Genomic DNA, 20667 nt, shown 5'->3' on the forward strand with positions numbered 1-20667 from the left:
TGGGCTGCTGTGCAACAAGGCTTGAAGGAAAAAAATCTACGATGTGGTCAACACTAGTCACGTTATAAGGCTTATTGTTTTTCACTTGGTCATGCTGCACAGCAGCTCAGGCTTCTGTGCAACAGGTCTAAAAAAAATGACAAAGCCAATAGATCTTGCTTGTTTTTCTAAATGGTTTTCCTGTCAAGTGGGACTTACACAGTAGCCAGCACGGCTTTTGTGTTCCTCTGGAACTCTCGTAGGAATAAGGGAGTCCCGCTGGCCCTTGCAAGAGTCCTGCAGGATCACGGCGACCACATTTTGTAAAATTTGGCCTAGAATAGATGGAGGATGCAGGAGTTTCCTGGGACCCCCCCCCCTTTACATGGTCCTGGGGTCATGGTACCCCTACCCAGACCCCTTATACTTTTTTTTTTTTTATCCGCACATCGGGAACTATTCTCCCTGTCCTGAAATGGCAGTAGCAACATTTCTCCCCATATTGTGGCCAGCCAATCAGAGTACGAGCTCCCACGAGTCAGGGAATAGAGGCTGGCTTTGGAAGCCTGGGGGCACCACTAGGCCTTTGAAAAGGCTTTCCTCCGTGCCAGGGACGCCAGCACAGCAGAAAGACCTAAAGAGCAAGAAAGAGAAAGTCATGCGGTTGGGGGCTAGTTTGAAATTTTTTGTCAGGACTGCTTTTCGTTTCCATTCCAGCCCAAGAGAACGAGTAGGTGCCTCGCTGAGCCTATGAGTATTAATAGATGGCTTTCACCAGGGCTTTAAGTGGGATGAAAAAACTGAGGGGTCTCTCAAAGGGGCGTGACCACTAATTAGGGGCATGGCTTTTAAACACTTGCGCTAAAAATCTTTGTTTAGTATAGTGTGCCGCCCAACTTGTATTTTGCTGTTTCTGTCATTGCATCCAGATATGTGATACAATAAGTAACATCATACCTACAACAAGTAAGGACTATTGGCTTTGTCAATGGTTATTAGTAACATAAGATAAATAAGCTGCAACCATATCTTGTTACATATAATATTGAAAAAGCTTCCAATTAAAGCCCTGGTGACCCTACCACAATGTTGCTGCTCTTGCGTTTCAGAAAGAGAAGGGAAATCCAGAGAGAAAATTACTCTCTAAAGGATTTCCCTTCTCCCACAAAGCTCACCTGGCATGACGTCATGCTGTAACTTCTCCATTAGTGAGAAGTGAGCAGTGTGGGCAGCGCACATCCATGTGCTTGTCTCGAAACGGGTCTCTATCTGGCTGTTTTGTGCCCTGGCACTTTTTTCCGGACTGCAGTGACAGTAAACTGCTGTCTCTGCAGTCTGGAAAAAAAACGGACCGCCTGTGCCAGGGCTCATAACAGAGCCCGATAGAGACCCGTTTCGAGGCCTCTTTTAAAAACTCCCGGTGCTCAGACCCCTTGAGACCCGGCCCACTTAAAGCCCTGGCTTTCACCAGTAACAAAAAACACGGACACCGCTTCGGCTGAGCGAACTTGTTTGCAACGTGTTGTGCCTCTGGTGCCAGGCAAGCCGAGCAAGAAGAACACGTCAGAAAGAAGTTACACTAAAACATTAAAGCGTTCACCCGTTTTACAATACTGTAATATTAAAGTGACATTCGGAAAAGCGTCACAAAAATGAAACCAGTGTGGGAGACCCATATTTGTATTTTGTACAGTGGTTTTGAAAGGTAAGGTTCTCCAACTAACTACGTTTTTCTCACACGTTGAATTCCCAAAGTTGTAAACGCGCAATACGTTGTAATACTGAAAGCAGCTTCTCTTTTATCAGCTGTGGGTATGGAAGGCATGTTACACGTAGACTTTGATCAGTAATAATTGTAAACAATAGCGGAAGTTGTGGTTCCAGGCGCCTGGACTTTCTCCCGCATTAGCAGCCAAGCACTTGGAAGCGATGCAAGACACTTCTCGACACGGAAAAAGTTTTACTTCTAACTAAATGTAAGTCGTTATTAGTTAATATGACGATAAAGAAGTTCCTAAGCCTCCATGATATAGTTTACGCACTGTTGCTATTTTGTAGTTAATACCTGTTTTCTTCTCTCCTTATTGTATGGTATTTTAGATAGAAGTTTTGCTTGTTCTATGCTTATCAGGCATTTTATATGATGATTGCTTTCTATGTTTTCCCCTTTTTATGTTTTCTATTGCAATCCTATTTTTCAATAAATTCTCTTTTGAAACTTAAAAAATGTATTAATATGACGAGTAACGAACTCACGTTTCAAATTATCTCGCAAAATCTAGGTTTTGATCTCAAATTATGCTTTAGCGGATGATTTTACAGCTAAGGCAATGCGCTAATATATGGATGGATTCCGCTGCTTTAAAATATGTTATGTAACAGGCATGTTGTGCTGATGGCTACACGTTTGCCACGCAATAACATCTGAAGTAAAAAAACACGTGCATTATTTACGTCAAGTTTTGCTTATTGACGTAATATGAATGTTTTGTTGCAGACAGCATGTTCCGCCTATTGTTTGCCGCCTTGGTCTACGTGGTGCTCCGTGTGGCTGGATGTTCAGGGGAAGAAGCGATGCTGCCGGCGGGCGACACGTCAGGGGGGGCAGTGATGCTGCCGGTGGGAGACATTTTCTGTCAGCCTGGGTGCACGTGCCTTGGGCGGCTCATGAACTGTTCATCTGTTGGGATGACGACTTTCCCAACACAAATACCACCGGCGATCACGACAGTCGATCTAAGCCACAACTCTATTGGAGCCTTATCTTCCCCGACTCTGAAAAGAGGGAAATGGAACTGGAGCTTAAAACACCTGGATCTCAGCGACAACATCATTTCGGCAGTTATTTTCAAGACCTGTAGGCATGTGACAACTTTGGAACCTTCAAATCTAGATGAAAACAACCTTCGATACATTTCAATGACAACACGAGAAAATATAAAGTTGCATTTTAAAAGGTCAAGGAACATCTCTAAATCTACAGGCCTCTGCTCCTTAAACGTTCTGCTGATTAAGAAAAACAAGCTTGCCTTCATTCCAAAAGGTGAGTACAACCTAATTTCTCTACATTGTTTTTTTTGGGCGGCGAAAAAAAATGAGTTGAAAATGTTTTTCAATTAGTATGTAGATTGCAGTCAGTGCACTGACTCTCTAATCTTCCCACTGCCCTATTAACCCACAATGTAAAGTCACCCTTGTAGTAGGAAAGCATTTCATCTCAGAAGAGCATCAGTGTTAGCAAAAAAAGAAGTCAAGAACGTGATGATCCTTTCGTACTTTTCCTCAGACTCCCAAAAAATTCCCAGTCCAAATAATAACGCAATTAACCCCATGCACGTTCTGATCCGCACAATCTCCAAGACTTAAATATGCTTTCTCAGATGTGTACTCCACAGGTCTGCTGCCAAATCTAGGGACTGATTACGATGGCGGACGGACTAGGTCTGCCCGCCATCGTCGTGGAGTTTGGGACCGCCCTCCAGACATGTGGCGGTCTCACCTATGCCATTAGGTAAACAACTTTTACAACGCAAACCATTACAACGCATTGCGCTGGGGGGTGCTCTAGGATAGGGAACAGGTTTAATGTACTATTCAACACCTTCCCTACTATCCACGGGGACTGGAGTTGGAATAGTAAATTAAACTATTCACTATCCAGCGCCCCAAAGCACTATGCGTTGTAAAGGAATGCGTTGTAAAAACCGCATTGTAAAGGCATGCGTGGTAAAAGCATGCATTGCAACGTCATACATCCCTGCCATTAGGATGCGTCCGCCATACTGGCTGGCGCATCCAGGGATTTTAACTTTGCGGGCGGTGCTGCTGGCTGCAGCACTGTACGCAATGTGAAAAGTGCTTGCACTGCATTTCCCTGCACTGCGTGAGAGGCTGTACATGGTGCCTGCCACTTGCTGCCTGGAAATGCAGGGGGGTGCCATGGGTATCCCCCAGTGCAGCAACACTCCCTCCAAACAAGGGGGGCCTGCATCAGGCCCCCAAACCCAATCCCCGCCAGCCTTTCCATGGTGGCGATGCCACCATGGAAAGGCCTTTCCTATACCTACATCCTAATTTGGTGGATGGTGACTGCTAGGCACTGCCACCATTTTAGGGGCCCTGCACCATCCGCCAGGCAATCGGTGCAATTGCCTTTGTCAGTGAAGCGGCGGACGGACTTTGCGTCCGATGCGGTACCGACCGCCATCCTAATTTGGCAGTGGGTAATACACTTGGTGATGGCAGAAGGACCGCCACCGCCGGCCCGACGATGGCGGTCTTTCCACCATCATAATGACCCCGATAGTCTTGAAATTGCAGATCTGATTGTTTTTAAATATCTTGACATACTATCCCTGACTGAAATTTGGAGAACAGGTTTATCCAACTAGTTCAAGATCTCCTCATCCATCCGAACTATGGTATTTTTCACTTGGACAAGATAGAAAAGATTAGTGGTGGGTGGTCCTCCATGAAGTTGAAATGCTTGACTTCTGACCAGCCCGTAATGTTCCTAAATCTGTTGGTTGAAGTGAGAATATCCAAAGCAACTTCCACAATCTTCCAGATCATGTATCATTCGCCAGGGGAGACACTTCTATTTGTTGAAGAACTGATAACATTCATAGCAGAGAAAAGCCACTGCACAAACACCATCGTCCTAGATGATATCAGTCACAAGACGTGGGTCCTAGGCCTATTGTGCCACTGTAACCAAGCTATATCTGGCTGAAGAGCCCTAATAAGGGTGAGACTTGCCCTGGCTTGCTTGTTTTCCGGGTCAGGGAGGAACTAGCCTGGCAGTTCGGGCTGGATTGATCCCATGAGGAGCTGGGTCGAGACTGATTTGTATATGACTATCTAAACTGAGGTGGCACGGTGGGCAAAAGACAATGGATTGGGATGCAGCCTGAGCAATTTTCATTGACTGAGATGAATTCAAGCATTCCACACATCATCTTGTTGTTTTTGAAATTGCATTCTATAAATATCAAAAAGTCCAAAATCTTGGATTACGTTTTTTAATGACTACAATACTTTAGAGAAATTCAGATTAAGGCACTTTGTACTCTCCAGTCCATTGTCAAGTAGAGTATTCAAATCACCTCCAATATATGTGGGTAGTGAAATGTGAATTCCACCAGATTGGAGAAAAGAGACGTCAAGGATTACGGACCATCTATTTTCAGCCCAGTAATGCAATTTCAACCATTGTTGTCCCATATTAGGCTTGTCAAATATATATATATATATATATATATATATATATATATATATATATACATACCTTTCTCTAATATCCCTCAATACTCTATTCTGGAATTATCTACAAGTGGTCTATTTGTTATCAAACAAGTCTGGATGATTTTTCTCTCTCAGGCAGTCAGGTTCCCTGGTGCCTGGAGTATGCTTTATCTGTTTGTACATATAAAAACGATTTTCTTAAACATTTCTTCAAATTTCCGTTCCGTCTAGTCAGGTTCCCTGTTAGGCGGAAACTAATGAATCCTCTTGAATCATTCGCTATTTTGTAAATATATGTAACATATTACTTGTATTTATTTTGATTTTCTACACAATGTTTACACACAGGGTGTTTTAATAAGAGTTATCTATTTATGATTATACTTGCTTGGATTATCAAATGCTTTTATCATGAATTTTAATTGAAGCAAAATGTGATTTTAACCCAATTGTTGAAAATATTGAGATAAGGCAAATTTGTTTACAAGTTGGTTTTTCATGCACATCTCACTTTCTCTTCCTGTAGACAAAACATAGGTCATAATTAATCTTTTGCACTTTTAGGACATGCACTGTTTGCACTTTAAAATAGCACTTCAAGATCTTACCCATCCATCATTTTGATCTCATTGAACAATCTATAAATTCTAACTATTTAAAGATGGAAACTTTTTTACCATACTCCCCTCCCCTTTTTCTTGTCCCCCTCTAGATACAAATATTTGATGGATTTATCCAGAGACTGCAGATGAAATCTTGTTTATTCAAGTGATTCTATTTCTTATGCAAATGTATTTATACGGACATATAGACACTTTAGTTACATCTTGAATGTGTCTTTTATTTCCATGATCATGTGACACATGGAGGAGGTGGTAAAGTTTGGGTGTTAAGTACACTATAAAAATAGAAAATGTACAAAACAAAAATTGCATGTGAACAAGGGCTCTGGGAGCCCGAAACGCGTTATGCACTCTCGCACAACTTGAGCAAATAAAAGAAGAAACTTAATATCTGGTCCTGTGGTCTGTCTCCTGGTTTTTCGTGTCTGGATGCAAGGAGTTTTTCGAGGATATATATATATATACAATACACCTTCAGCAAGGAAGAAGGAACGCACCCAAAGCTGCAGGAATATGGTCTTTTTAATTTTATCGGGTCTCCCTCGACCCCACAACAGAAAGAAGGCCTTAAGAAGTGCCTTTAAATGTCAACATATTCATAGACCGTCATAGCTACGGTTAATGAACCTTATCTTTTGTACTTGTCTAATTTCTAAAGTTTTATTGGTTTAACAATAACATTTGGTAATCCTCCACCCAGGTGACTATAGTTTGTGTTGACGTTTTGCAGATGATTTTCACTTATGTAAAAGGAATCCGTCTATAGTTGTCAGGCTTAGATGCATCACTTTTCTGAAAGCTTTGAATATGAACCCATTATTAATGTTTGGAATATTACCAAACTGATTTATATGGTAGTGTATAGGAGACAGAAAAGTGGACAAGAAATCTAAATCTAATTTAATCAAATGTAGCTTAAGTCTATTCAGATCTGGTGTTTATGATAGCTTTCAAACTATTATGAAACTTTTAATTTGCAAATCTATACAGCTTATCGTGCATGGTTATGAGACATACAGCACCTATCTTGATGCAGTGAAAGAATATAAATAATTGTAATCATTGTGTATATGTAACAACATAACTATCTTTTCAAATCTGGCATCACAATTATTTGCTTGTTGCCATACTTTTCTAGAGGTCATCATATATTTCTAAACAATTGCCGTCGGTATACTGTTTTTAAGTCTACTACACCAGCTTTTTTGAGTTTTTTCTTTTATTCCGGAAATTTCTACCCGTGGTGTATCAGTCATTTATTCATGTGATGCACAGAGGTACTCAATTTGTTCATGGACATTTGCAAAGCAGACACAAATCATTATCTAACTGATTTGGATGGCTATCCATTAGACGTCTACAGATGGTGCAGGCTTCCTGCATAAGTAAACTGAAAAAAATCTGAACACACTTTGGTTTCCTGTCTTCCAACAATCATATTTTACAATCTAGTCCTTTATCCACTTAATTAAGTATTGACTAATGATACCTTGATTTTTAACAGTTTTATTTAACACTCAGCTAGTGCAGATTTCAGAAACTTGTACAATATTATTATAGACACTGAATGTTGATCACAATAATCTTGCCAATAATGAATGTTGAAAGAGGATGTGAAAGGTTATCCACAGACAGAGAACATGCTACTTATGTATAGGTAACAATCAATGGCAATTCGTAGCAGAATTATTTTATATATTAGCATACAATGGGCGGAACACATTAACTGGTTAGATAGATTTGGAGGTGGTGGAAGGTAAATAATTTATAGAGCAAGAAGCAGATGAACCAAGCACGGAGACAGAAGACTTTAGTGTAACACTCCTGGAGAACTGATGGCTCAAATCCTAGGAAACATCAAAACCAGAAGGTGGCGCTAGATGAAGTCTGAAAAGATGGGTTTTCACAGGTGCTGCCAGAACTATAATAGTTAAAACCCCGAGACCCGCGCAGGTGAGTAGTTGCGCTTAACAAATACTAATTGGTTGATTGAGCATTTCGTTCTCAGGTTCCAGAAGAGAGTGATGCTCCTGAGAGAGTGACTGGTATAGGACATGTGATGTCCTAAATCTCAAGCTTTCCAAGAGAAAGATGTATTTGGGTCTCAGCCCTGTTATACCTCCAGATTGCACGAGGAGGCGGGACAGATAGGATGGTGTGTTCCAATTCAATGCTTTGTAGTATATACAGCCCGGTTTCTAGCCTTAGTTAAAAGGCATTGTAAGTTAGTGACCACGCAGGAGAAGTGGTCAAAATTCCTACTCGATGATGGAAGTCCAGCTGTAGAATGGAGAGTGGCTTTAAGAAGTTTGAGAGAAGAGGGTAGAAGTCCTACAAGAATCGCATTTAGAAAGTCTAAGAAATACAGTATTAGTGCATAGTCTGCAGGTGAAGATGATCTGGAAAAAAGAGATTTTGGATATTTTGTTAGTGAAATACATTAAAACTCATTATATTTTTAGTTGATTTGCCAGGAAAACCATGCAAATAAATGATTAGTGGAAATATGAAGATGGCTGCTGCTCTTGAACTTGATATTGTTTCTTGTCTAATTAAATGGTCATAGGGCAATGATGTGGTTTAATTTAAAGGTACCATAAGTTTCCCATAATCAATTTGTATCCTTTCAAATGAGGTGAGATTTAGAAAACATTGAAATTGTGTAAAGTCTCAGGCCTCTCCCACTACTTTATCTACAATGTTGAGTTTCATGATGAAATCCACTGACTTGTATGAGATGATGGCTATTTAAACAAAAGCAAATAAATCAATTCATGTACAACTGATAGGTGTGGATTTTCATTCACATAAAAAATATGAAGGAGCGTGTTTAGGGATTCCCTTCCAAATACCAATTTGGAATGGTTTGTGCTAATGTTTTGTGACTGAAATTCGGTCGCAAAAACATTAACATTTTTCTGACTACACAAATGTAGTTGTAACTCATTTGTAAATGTGAAGGGAGCCCTTGGGGACCCTTTCTGCTTTGGGAATGTTGACAAAATCATTTTATAAGAGTAGGCAGTTGTCTTGCCGACCATTGCCTAATCTTAAAACATGTTACTTTTTTTTTTTTTTTGTTCAAATCTGTTTTTATTGTGAACACAGCGATAAGCCTACAACCCCGTGTTGGGGCCGGCCGCGCAAAGTAGAGCTGGTGGGCGTAGGAAACCAGGGGGGGAATGAAGTATTAACACAGCGCCCTGCCTCCAACCCCCCGGAGGGGCCGGCCGCGTGGCTTAGGGGTAGTAATAGCAAGAGGCGGTCGTGTGCTGGTGCAGTATCGCTGTGCAGGGGGAGGTGCGCAAGAGAGTAAGAGCCGTAGTGTCACATTTTCCAAAGGCCCAACGGGGCCCAAACTGCCCCATAGTGGGGCGGAAGCCAGGATGGCAAGTAGGAAGGAAGAAAAAGTCGGAAAGAGAGTGAGCGATAGCGAGGTGGGGAGTGGCTAGGGGGGGGGAACTGCAGTCGCCGGTCGGGGGCTAAAAAGCGCAAGCTGGGGGAGCGGGGTGCTGGGGTGCGTCAGTGTCTGCGCTGGGGGGAGCAGCTAAGGGTCTAGTCTGTTTGGGTCAGCAGGGATAAGGGCGTCCTCGAATAGCTGCAGAGCGCAAAGCCTGGGGGGCATGTGGCGGGCGTAGCTGACGGAGCACAGATGGCGCACGAGGGGTTCCCATACTGCCTTGAAGCGCACGCCTCGCATCTGTATCCGCGCTGTGAGCAACTCCATAGTCAGGACCTGCCAGAGGCGTACAAACCAGGAGGCGATCGGCGGCGCCTCAGTCCGCTTCCAGTACAGGGCAATGAGTTGTTTAGCAGCGCCTAACATGTGAAGGGTAAGAATCCAGTCGCTGCGCGTGAGGGCCCTAAGCGCAGGGGGGCGAACACCCAGCAGGAGCGTGCAAACCTCTTCAGGCAGAGGGAAACCCAACACCCTCTTGATGTGACTGAGGACCTCCTTCCAGAAGACAGCTAGGGTAGGGCACGACCACCAGATGTGTACAAAGTCGCCAGTCGCAGTGGCACACCTCCAGCATAGCGGTGAGGAAGCAGGGAACATTTTGCTGAGTCTCAGGGGGGTATAGTACCAGTGCGGGATGCTACGGTAGGTTTTAGGGATGTCAGTCCATAGTCGGGCCCATTGAGAAGGCGTGATTTCAGCGCTGATCGCCGACTGCCATTGTCTCTGGTAGGGATGCGCAGGTGGTGCGGTGGGGTGTTGCAAGATGTTATAGATCTGAGAGATAAGTCTTTTTAGCCCCCCGAGGGAGCGGGCCAGTTCTCGAATGGTGTATACGCCCTGGTGGCCGCCCGATACATATCGTCTCCCATAGTCCAATGGCGCAGTTGTGCATACTGTAGGCTGGCAGTCGAAGTCTTCCCTGCAGTCCGGCCAGGATTTAGGCGCCCCTCCGAGGAAGAGGTCTCCTACAACTCTGCAGTCCCCCTGTGTCCAGGTCTCGAAAGCACGGGTCCGAGCCGCAGGGGGGAAGTGCGGGTTGCCGGCGATGGGGGTGTGCGGAGAGGGAAACGTGGTTAGGCCCTTGGACACTGCCACTCTGTCCCAAACGTCAAGAACTGTCCTAGTTGGGATCGCCATGTATGCACTCCTGGAACACGCCACGCGCGGCAGCCAAGGCAGGTCCCAGATGGTGCGCCCCGTGACCACCCGGTCCATGTGGAACCAATGCTTATCGCTCTCGCGTGCACCCCATTCTATTACGAACCGAAGATGCGCCGCCCAGTAGTAGTGAAGAAGATTCGGGCAGGCGAGGCCGCCCCTGTCCCTTGGTTCCATTAGGACTTTCTGCGAGAACCGGGGTCGCTTGCCACCCCAAATGAAGGACGTGAGCTCGCGTTGGAGACTCCTTATGCAGTGGAGCGGGATCGGGGTGGGTAGACATTGGAAGACCTATAGAATACGGGGGAGGACCGACATTTTGACCGCGTTGAGACGCCCTAGCCAGGAAATCATCAAGGGTTTCCATTTTCGCAGGTCCGTCAGGACTTCCTTGCGGCAAGAGGCCCAGTTTCGTGTGGACCACGAGTCTAGGTGGGGCGTTAGGTCCAGGCCCAGGTATTTGATGTGGCCCTCCGCCCAGCGGTAGGGTGTTACCCCTTTCAGGAAGGTGACCTCCTCTGCAGGGATGGTGAGGTTAAGCGCCCAAGATTTGGTGTGGTTGATCTTAAGGCCAGACGCCTGTTCAAATAGGGAGAGGGCTTCATGCACCGCCGGAAGGGAGTCCCGGGGGCGTGTAAGAGTGAGAATCAGATCATCCGCAAACAGCGCCACTTTGTTGGCGCGTCCCCCGTGGGGGATTCCATGGATGTCAGGTAAATGTAAATGTAAATGTATAGGAATTTATATAGCGCACTACTTACCCGTAGGGTCCCAAGGCGCTTCGACCGCTGCGAAACCCTTCCTGGCTTCCCTGAGAGATGGTCCCTTAATGGGTATCTCCAGGGTGAGACCAGGCATCCCCGGCGGTCTGGTGGGGCCATTAGTGAAGATGAGGCAAGCTAATGCCTAGAGTTGCCGAGTGTGATCGCTGATCAGAGTGGGCACCGAGGCGAGAGAATTATCGAGTCCGCTGACCCTGGTCCAGAAACCTGCCGCGCCGGGAATCGAACCCTGGTCCCGGGCCGTCCTCTGCTCTCGGGTCTGCCGCCTCTAACCAGTGAGCCACACTACTTCACTACTTCAGGGGCACGCCTAATCAGTTCTGCCAGAGGTTCCACCGCTAGGGCGAACAGGAGCGGCGAGAGCGGGCATCCCTGTCTCGTGCCCCTGTGAATCGAAAGCGGCGACGTCAGTTGGCCGTTGACCCGAATTCTGGCCTGTGGTCCGATATACGGGGCCATGCATGTAGAGATCATGATAGGGCCAAGACCTAGTTTTTGGAGGACCGCCCGCAAAAAGGCCCAGTCGACCCGGTCGAAAGCCTTTTCTGCGTCCAGCGAGAGGAGGCAGGCCGGTATGTCCCAATGCTGTACCTTCCCCACTAGATGCGCCAGCCTGCGCACGTTGTCGGCCCCCTGACGGTCCCGGATAAAACCCACCTGGTCCGGGTTTACTAGTCCCGGCATGTACGGGTCAAGTCGTTTAGCCAGGATCTTGGTGTAGATCTTAAGATCAGTATTCAAGAGGGCAATGGGGCGGTAGGAGGCGCATAGGGCAGGGTCCTTCCCAGGCTTGGGGATCAGGGCAATTTCCGCCAGGCCCATGTCGGGAGACGGGCCAGTGGTGTCCGAGAAAGAGCCATATAGCCGCAGCAGGTGCGGGCGGAGTTGAGTCAAAAAGAGGGGGTAGAAGGTCAACGGCAGGCCGTCCGGACCCGGAGTTTTCCCAATGGGGAGGTCCTTGACAGCCTCTGTTATCTCCTCCTCTTGCAGGGGACCCTCTAGTGTGGCTGCACACGCCGGGGAGAGCGGAGACCCCTCAAAATCAGCAAGTACGGCCTCCCGCGCCTCCGCAGAGGTAGGCTCCTCGGCATACAGGGAGGAGTAGTAGGCGACAAAGGCGTCCTGTTTGGCTTTCTCAGAAGAGGCGCAGGTGCCATCCTGCCGCTTGACGTTGGCGATATGGGCCCTGGCTGCACGCGCTCGCAACTTGCCAGCCAGCAGGCGGCCAACTTTGTCCCCACCCTCGTAGTAGCGTTGTTTAAGCGCCAATAGGGAGTGTTCTGCCTTGTTGGTGCGCAGAGTGCGGAGTTGCCCCCTGAGGTTGGCGAGGGTTCTCCTAGACGCCTGTGAGGGGGAGTCCCGGTCCCGGGCCTCCGCTTGCTTGAGCTCAGTGGCCAGGTCGGTTTCCAGCTTAACCGCTGCCCTCCTCCGCGCCACCACCAGGGAGGTAATGTGGCCCCTAATGGTGGCCTTGAAGGCATCCCAGACCGTATGGAAGGGCATGTCAGGGGTGTCATTAAGAGCGAAGTACGAGTCTATGGCGTCACGGATAGTGGCAACATCCTCCGGGTCCCGAAGGACACTCGGTGGGAGCACCCATTTCCGCTCGCGAGTGGCATGGGCCAGGGGATCCTGTAACAAAAGTTCCACATGGGCGTGGTCCGATAAGGAAATGTCGGATATAGCGGCAGCCAAGGAGTCTCGGGCCAATTCAAGGGAGAGGAAGAGATAGTCAATACGGGAGTACGTCCTATGGGAGTGTGAATGGAATGAGTAGTCCCGGGACCCCGGGTTGTGGTAGCGCCACCCGTCCACGAGCCCCAGGTCTGTGAGTTGCGATCTAAGGGTGGAGGACATGGCCCCCGTGCCATTAAAAGAGGCCCCCGCGCGGTCCATCTCGGGGTCCCACACTAGATTAAAGTCCCCGCCCAAGATCACATTAGGGTCGCCTGGTGAGATCTGATCCCGCAGGAGGGTCTGGAGGTATTTGTCCTGCGACTGGTTGGGCGCATACACACATCCCAAGGTGAACTGAGTACGACCCATCTGTACCGTGGCTCGGAGGAAGCGCCCGTCAGCACTCTTGAAGGGTTTCGTGGGCCCACGCCTAAAGCCAGCCCTGCAAAGTATTGCCACCCCTGCCGTCTTGGTGTCAGAGGAGGCCCAAAATTGTGTGGGGTATCTAGGGTGCGCCATGCGCTTGGTGTCCCCCTTTAGAAGGTGTGTCTCCTGGAGAAGGATAATGTCAGGGGAGTGATGCAGGAGATAGCGCCAGACCTGGTTCCGCTTGTTGGGTGAGTTGAGCCCTTTAACGTTGAGGGAGAGGACCTTCAAGGGCGCGGGGATGTTCGCTGTCATCGCAGTAAGGGGGAGCGGCGCCGCGCTAGTACCAGGGAAGCAACCCCTCTCGCCGACAGGGCAGTGGCAGCCTCACCCCACCCCCAGCGTGTTAACCCCCGCAGGTCCCACCATGACACCCCTCCACTAGTGCGAGGAAAGGTCGGGGAGAAAGGGCAGCGCGAGAGTAAAGTGGGAAGGAAGGAGGAGGAAAGTAAAGGGCATAGAGAAGAAACACAACCAGAACAGGCCAACAGGGCCAGAGTACATTGTCCCAGGTACCGGACATCCTCTACCCGAGGGTTCGGATGAACTCAGGAATGTCACTTCCTAAGGGACAAGGGGAGGGAGCAAAGATCTGAGGAGTGAAGGTAGATGTAGTCGTCTCGCAGCTCGTCCACCCCGCTGCCGCGTGGTAGTCCGGGGGTGAGTCGAGCCGTGGGGTCCTCGTGGTCCGTCCAGGCGCCGATAGGGCGTTGAAGCTCAGTGACGCGGTGCATGGCCTGGAAGAGGCGAAGGTCACCGTCCAATCCTTCCGACCCCCATAGGGGGGGGGGGGAAGCCACGGAGGTGGCCCGCCTGAGAGAGGGGGAGCCCCCCCCCAAGAACAGTAGGGACAGGCCATTGTGGCGTGGGAAGAAAAATCCATGTGCCCAGTGGGCGAGTGCAAGCTCAGGGCAGCGTGAGGCTCAGTAGTGACGATCAGTGGCCTTCTGGAGTCGAAGAACGGTCCCCACCCTCAGTGCCAGAGGCGAGAAGCTGGGAGGCCTGCTCCTCGCGGTCGCCCTCGAGGGAGCGGATGTGAGCGATGATGTCTTGCTTGGTCTGCGAGGTAGAGAGGGCGTCCACTGGGGGGGACCGTCGACGTTTGCGCACAGTGGACCAGTGTGGGCGCGGAGGGGCCTTCTCCGGATGATGTGGGCGAGTTGGGCTGTGGTCCGGGGACTCCGGCATGTCAAGCAGTTGTGCCGCTTCTCGATAGGACCTGAGTGCCCTGCGCTTGCCCTCCCATTTAAAGATGAGAGCGAAGGGGTGCCCCCACTGGTAGGAGATGTTGAGGGTCCGGAGCCGCTCCGTGATCGGGCGGAAGACCTTCCTTCGGTGGAGCGTGGTAGGGGCCAGGTCCTGGAAGATCTGGATCTTGTGGCCTTCGTACCGCAGGTCCGGGTTGTCTCTGGCTGCCTTCAGTATGGCCTCCTTCTCCGTGAAGTAGTGGAGTCTGGTGACAATGTCGGGTAGGAGGCCCGCCTTACCTCCCGCTCCAAAGACTCGGTGAGCGCGATCGAGGCGCGGTGGGGGGGCGTCTTCCTCGCCCCACACCGCGTGTAGGAGCAGGGCCACATAGGCCATGGTATCAGTCCCCTCTTCTCCAAGTGGCACACCCCGTATGCGGAGGTTGTTGCGGCGTCCTCTGTTTTCCAGGTCCTCCTGCTTGATCTGGAGCTGGATATGTTGCTCCTCACTCTCTGCCAGATCTGCTCTAGGTCCTCGGTGCGGGAATCAACCGTCTTTTCCAGGCCGTCAACCCGGTCACCGAGGTCGGTGACCTCCTTGCGGAGTTCTTTGACGCATGTGTGGACCTCTGTCCTGAGGGACCCAATTTCAGACTTTAAATCGGCCATGAAGGAGGACATGAAGGCCTGAGTCACCGGTGGAGAGTCGGCCGGCGGCGGGGGCTTTCCCCCTGACGATGGGGGGCCCCCGGAAGATGACGGCGAGCCCGTCTTGCCCCACATGGAAGCCACTGATGTTCCTCTTGTCGTCGTTGGCGGGGGGTCCGGCTTGTTCCCCTTGCCGCGGGTCATGATCCACTTAGGGTGTCAAGGGACAGTGGAGGGCAGGGCCAGCTGATGCGTGTAGCCCCTGGTCCGTGGCGGGGGAGAGTCCGAAGGAGGCCGCGCTGGCGTCCCAGTGATCGAGTAGCCCAAGTCCCACGTTCAGGGGTCAAGACCACGTGGCAGAAGATGGCGGTGTGAGGTGTGGGCTCCACAAGCTCGAAGCAGGGTCAGGTCGTTGACAGCGTGCGAGCCACGCTCGAACAGTAGGAGGCCAGGGTGCAGGAGGGCTGCTGGAGCGGGGGGAGACGGCTCAGCCGGGGAGGCAAGGCAGCGTGCAGGCAGGGGGGTTGCCAGGGAACCGTTGTCGACAGATGTCCCACGGTGATCAGGGCTCGGGGCCTACAGGCGGAAGGCCCCCGATAGCTTGTGGCGGGATGCGACCACCCGATCCCGCCTGGAGCAGGGCCTTCTCCCAGCACGGTGCCCAGGCGGCCCCGCAGTCGTGGCCGGAGAGTGTCCAAGAGGGTCCCCCTCGAGTGTCCCAGCAATAGGAGGCCTAGGGTCAGGGGCGGCGGGTCGTGTGGCAGGAGATGGCGGAGGCCCCCGGAGTCCCCGCAAGCCGGATATAAGGCTGCCCAGGCAATAGTCCACTAGGCTCGGCAGGGCCTCAGGGAAGGGATGGTCAGGGGTTGGGTCCTGCAGCGCTGGGGCCCTCCAAGGCCCGGCCTCACCCAAACGTGGCCTCCGATCGGCTTCTCAGCCCGCCGCCGATGCGTCCAGGGCAGCAGGGGGCACGCAGGCGGGGGCTGCTTGCGCTAGGGAGCCGGTTCTCCACCTCCAGGAGTGTCACCGCCGGGAGCCGGCCAGGGGGAGAAAATGGCGGGCAGACCCGCGACCGGGCCTCTCTATCTCCGGGCCCCTCCAGGAAACGACAGGGGGAGGGGGGGGCCGCGCGCTGCAGCTCACCAGGGTATCCTGCGTCGATCGGTGGAACCGCAACCAGGCCTCGCAAGCAGGGGGCCTCCGGCGGTCTCTCCAGTCCAGGCCTGCCGCTCCCGCCAAAGCCGGGGTCTCGCGTAGGCGCGGCGTCCAGGCAGCCGCTGTGTTCCCCGCCGGGGGTAGCCCGGCTCCAGCAGCCTCGGCGCGTCTTTGCCGGCAGCAGGCAGGTTCCGCTGGTGGGGTGTGGCCTCAGGTGGGGTCAGGGGGGCTCCGACGTCTCACTCGGACCGCTATGCAGGTCTATTCCGCAGGAGCCAGCCAGGACGTCTCGGCAGCAGACCCCCTGGCAAGATGGCGGCCAGGGGCCGATCGCGGAGGACCCGGGGCTCCGGTCGGTGACAGCGTGGACTCGCCCAACCGTGGTGTGCCGCCAGAAGGGATCGCTGGCAGGGTCAGCAATGTATGGGGGGTCCCCAGGAACAGAAACCCCCCGGACTCCGCTGAAACAAGCTCAAGGAAGCAGCGGGGCGACGGAGCTCGCACGAGACGCGTCTGGTCACATCGCTGTCTCGGCCACGCCCCCCAACATGTTACTTTTTAAAACATATGTATTCCTTTAAAAGAAATTATTTTTTTATTATTAAACAGTCACAGATATGTGGGTATGCTGACCCTAGCTGGCCATTTGACCTGTGATGGCTGTGAAACTTAGTAGCTCACAATTTGCAACCTACCTCATTAATATTCATGAGCAGCAGCTGCCTGTGCAGGTAAGGGTGGTAGGGTGGTGGGGCCGGGTGGTGTGGCCCGGTGGGGGGGGCGGGGGAGTTTGACTGACGACGAGGAGGGAAAATAACGACTTATTTAATCCTTGTGGTCGTCTATCGAATTCCCCCGCAACCCGGCCTCACCGCTTCACTGTTCTTACCTGCACGGACCACTCCTGTTCATGAGGTAGATCGAATCACGACCCATTATGATTTGGTATTATTAGTACATAGGTCGGTTTTCAAAATACCACACCGGCTGCAAAAATATTGGTTGCAATTTGCTTACAGTATTTTGAAACCAGTGCTTCGTACATCTGGCCCATAATCCTCAACATGGAATAATATTTTCCATTTGGAGTGAAAAAGAAAAGTTAATGTGCATTTACATGTACATCCTAACCATAAACCAAGAGATAATTCCTTGATGGAAAAACGGATAATTGAATTTAAGGTATAGCCATATAAATCTATGATTCCTATAGATTTTAGTAAATAGCATTTGGGATTTTTGGGAATCCAACGTGTATAGTCACTGCTTTTTTGTGAATGAGAGCTGGTATCCTCTCATGCCTTTGCGGTACAGTATTTAGCTATGCTTCATTTGGTTTTAGCAACCTGGACTGTTGTGTTCTTTTAGACAGTGTCTTTTTTTTTAGGTCATTCATTGTTCTTGGTTTTATTCTTTTTTTTGGAATTCACTACAAAAGAGCTTTTAATTTACAGTTTCATTAATCAGAGAGAGAGAGAGAGCATTCATGCTACATCTTCTAAGGCTGTTTTATTTCATTTCTTGGGAGCTTCAAGAGCGGGCCCGGCCTTTATGTGCAACCGCTTAAAATATGCATAGAACAAACAAACTGTATTTATTGCTTCCACCTATGGTAAGGCAAAATTGACTTGAATCCAGTGAGTAATGGTGCAACAGTCACAGCTCCCTCCAGCTTTCCAGGAGAGTATAGTGAGGTTAGCATTTTACCTGACCCCTTGGTGTGGTGAGCCTCCTGCATTCGGGAAGAATTCCAGTGGGGTAACTAGACTAACTGATTCCAGAGGCCACTCCAGAGCAATAACCCAGTCTTCCTTCTCTGTTGTTGCACAACTTCGGGTGAGGCCTTGTATTTCACATACATTCGGGACCTGCTAAAGAACCTTGTTTCAGTTTTGATGCAAGCTTTGCAATGGCAGTGTTTGCATTGTTTTTATACAAAGTCATCGGCTAGTACTTAGGTTGTGGCAGATAAAAATATTTCCACTCAATAAAGCTTCAGATGAGAAACTCTCTTGCAATCAAAGCTGCAGCCTATGCATCCTCCTTTTATGCTTGTAATAGTTAAGTCAAAACATTCAGCATGAGATTAACCTTTTTTTGGACTCAGAATTGTACTCGAATACTGACTCCAAAATATTGTTGGACCATAATAACATGGATAAAATATCATGACAACCAAAAAATCGAGGTGCATAATATTGTCACAATAATATTGATATTGAAACTATTGTTTACTAAATAGGGTGGTATATTTTATGTGTCTCTTTTTAACGTTTATTAATTAAATAACTGTTTTGATATGTGGCATTTTACTTATATTACTTTTTGGGTCTTGCCTTTTAAACTTTTATATGGATTGTAGGTACATTTGGGAGTTAGGGTGATAGTAAATGAATAATAATGTATTATTATTTTATTATCATTGTTTAGAATAATGTATTTATATATTTTCCTTACATTTTAAATATGTTCACAATTGTTATAAAATGTGGGTTAATTTATTTTGGGGTAGTGTTTCATTCATAAATTGTTTAATTTGTCTTTTATAAAATTCTACTATTTAATTTTTTGTAAATTTATACATTTTAACAAGTTATAAAGTCTTAAAAATATTAGGGTTCATGTATTTTGGACAATGTACTCTTTTCATTTCAAATTTAAATTACAGGTTAAATGGCTATCTGGGGTGTGTGGTGGGTATTGTTTTATGGTTATTTTATTTAATAATGTTGTCTTTGTGTTTTTTACATCTGTTTTACTTGGTCATACAATGATAAAAACAGAGCTGTAGAACCACAGCATCACACACACTTTATCACATATGTATGGGTAGCAAAAAGTGCATTATTGCACAGTCAGTAAAATAACATATTATATGTAAAAAATCACATGTTAATGCTGGAATGTGTAATCCATGGATCCTATAGTTTGGAATGCTTCTATGGGCATCCTTTCACCAAATACACAGTTTTTTCAGAATAGCACCTCTGTCCATTTCCCAACGCTACTCTCATACAAGTGGTGCCATCAGTGATCTTGAGTATTTGTCTATATCTCACTTAGCTATTATTAAGTTCTCCAGGAAGTAAACAACCTTGACTCCACATCCATCACCCTGCATGTTGTTACAATGCATTCCATTACCCTTCAAGTCATAACAACAACTTGTGGAGGGGGAGAAGGTGTTGGATTTAAAATCCAACACCTTCCCTACTGTCCGCACAGACTGGAGTTGGAATAGTAAATTATACAATTCCAACATCCAGCGCCCACCTCCGCAAGTCGTTGTTACGAATTGCGGGGCAATGGTATGCGTTGTTACAACGGTGTCGTTGTAACGACCGCGTTGTAACAACATGCGGGGTAACAGGATGCGGGGTCAAGAGGCATATTTACCCCAGGACAATTAGAGGTCTCATATTTTATTTATAAAGTTTTATATAGCGTGAACTATATCCCGAAGGATATTTAGTTTAGTCTTCATCTTCTGTTATTCTGACTACTGCTAACTTAGGGGAAGGGTGCTGTGTTACTTCCGCTAGAATCTGTGGCTAACATCTGGGCTATAGAAGCTAAGTATCTGTGGATTACCACAAGGTCCAAGGTTACATGGGAAAAACCCTCCTAGTCAGATTGTCATCTCTTGTATTTTGTGGAGGAGCACCTGACCATCCCACAGATTCGCTCTGGTGTGAAGTATATTCTATGCATGTATATGAATTGAATGCATCTCAGTTTAGCTGAGTTTGCCAGGATCCAGGCCGCCATTTTGGTTTCCCACTAATTGTACCCACACAATGGTCCTACATCTGTCTCTGAGGTTGTTTTGAGTGCAGCTATGCTTGTCTTTGTGGTTTTAATTGAATTACATTATAAAAACGGGTGGACATATATTTGATATGTTTACATTTTAAAATTTGAAACATTTAAGTGTAAACATTACTTTATATGTCATAATACTTTTTTGTAGTTTGGTTTGTGGTTCATTTATTTTGTCATGCATTATATTTAGGATGTTTGTAATAAGAGGAAAGTATATTATTTGTGAATCATAAATATTAAAAACATTATTACATTGATTTTAGATCAACACCACACCCCACCTTTTTCTAAGATTTAAACAATGTTTGTTACAGTAAAATAGGAATAATATATTTAAACCAACACGGACTCCGCTAAATTATACACTTTTCTGGTTTGGAATAATAATAGTAAATGTCACCTTCACCACGAATAATGTACTTTCTCCATTGTTTGTGAGGTTGAAGCTAGAGTTGAAAATACCCCCGTTTAACTGTATGCACTTTCTCCGATTATTGTTGGATTGG

The 20667-nt window shown here is 48.0% G+C and overlaps 1 protein-coding gene across 1 annotated transcript in view; it reads left to right on the forward strand.

Annotated features, from left to right (window-relative positions):
• Positions 1-1850: 1850 nt before the first annotated feature.
• The window catches only part of LRRC66 (leucine rich repeat containing 66), an 85608-nt gene continuing 66791 nt past the window's right edge, over positions 1851-20667 (forward strand). The window contains exons 1-2 of the mRNA XM_086962655.1: positions 1851-1955; positions 2477-3022. Of these exons, the coding sequence (XP_086818781.1) occupies positions 2482-3022 (541 nt within the window). The 5' untranslated portion in view covers positions 1851-1955; positions 2477-2481. The remainder of the gene's footprint in view (positions 1956-2476; positions 3023-20667) is intronic.

Source organism: Lissotriton vulgaris, chromosome 3_1 (genome assembly GCF_964263255.1).
Source record: "Lissotriton vulgaris chromosome 3_1, aLisVul1.2, whole genome shotgun sequence".
NCBI classification, from domain to species: domain Eukaryota; kingdom Metazoa; phylum Chordata; class Amphibia; order Caudata; family Salamandridae; genus Lissotriton; species Lissotriton vulgaris.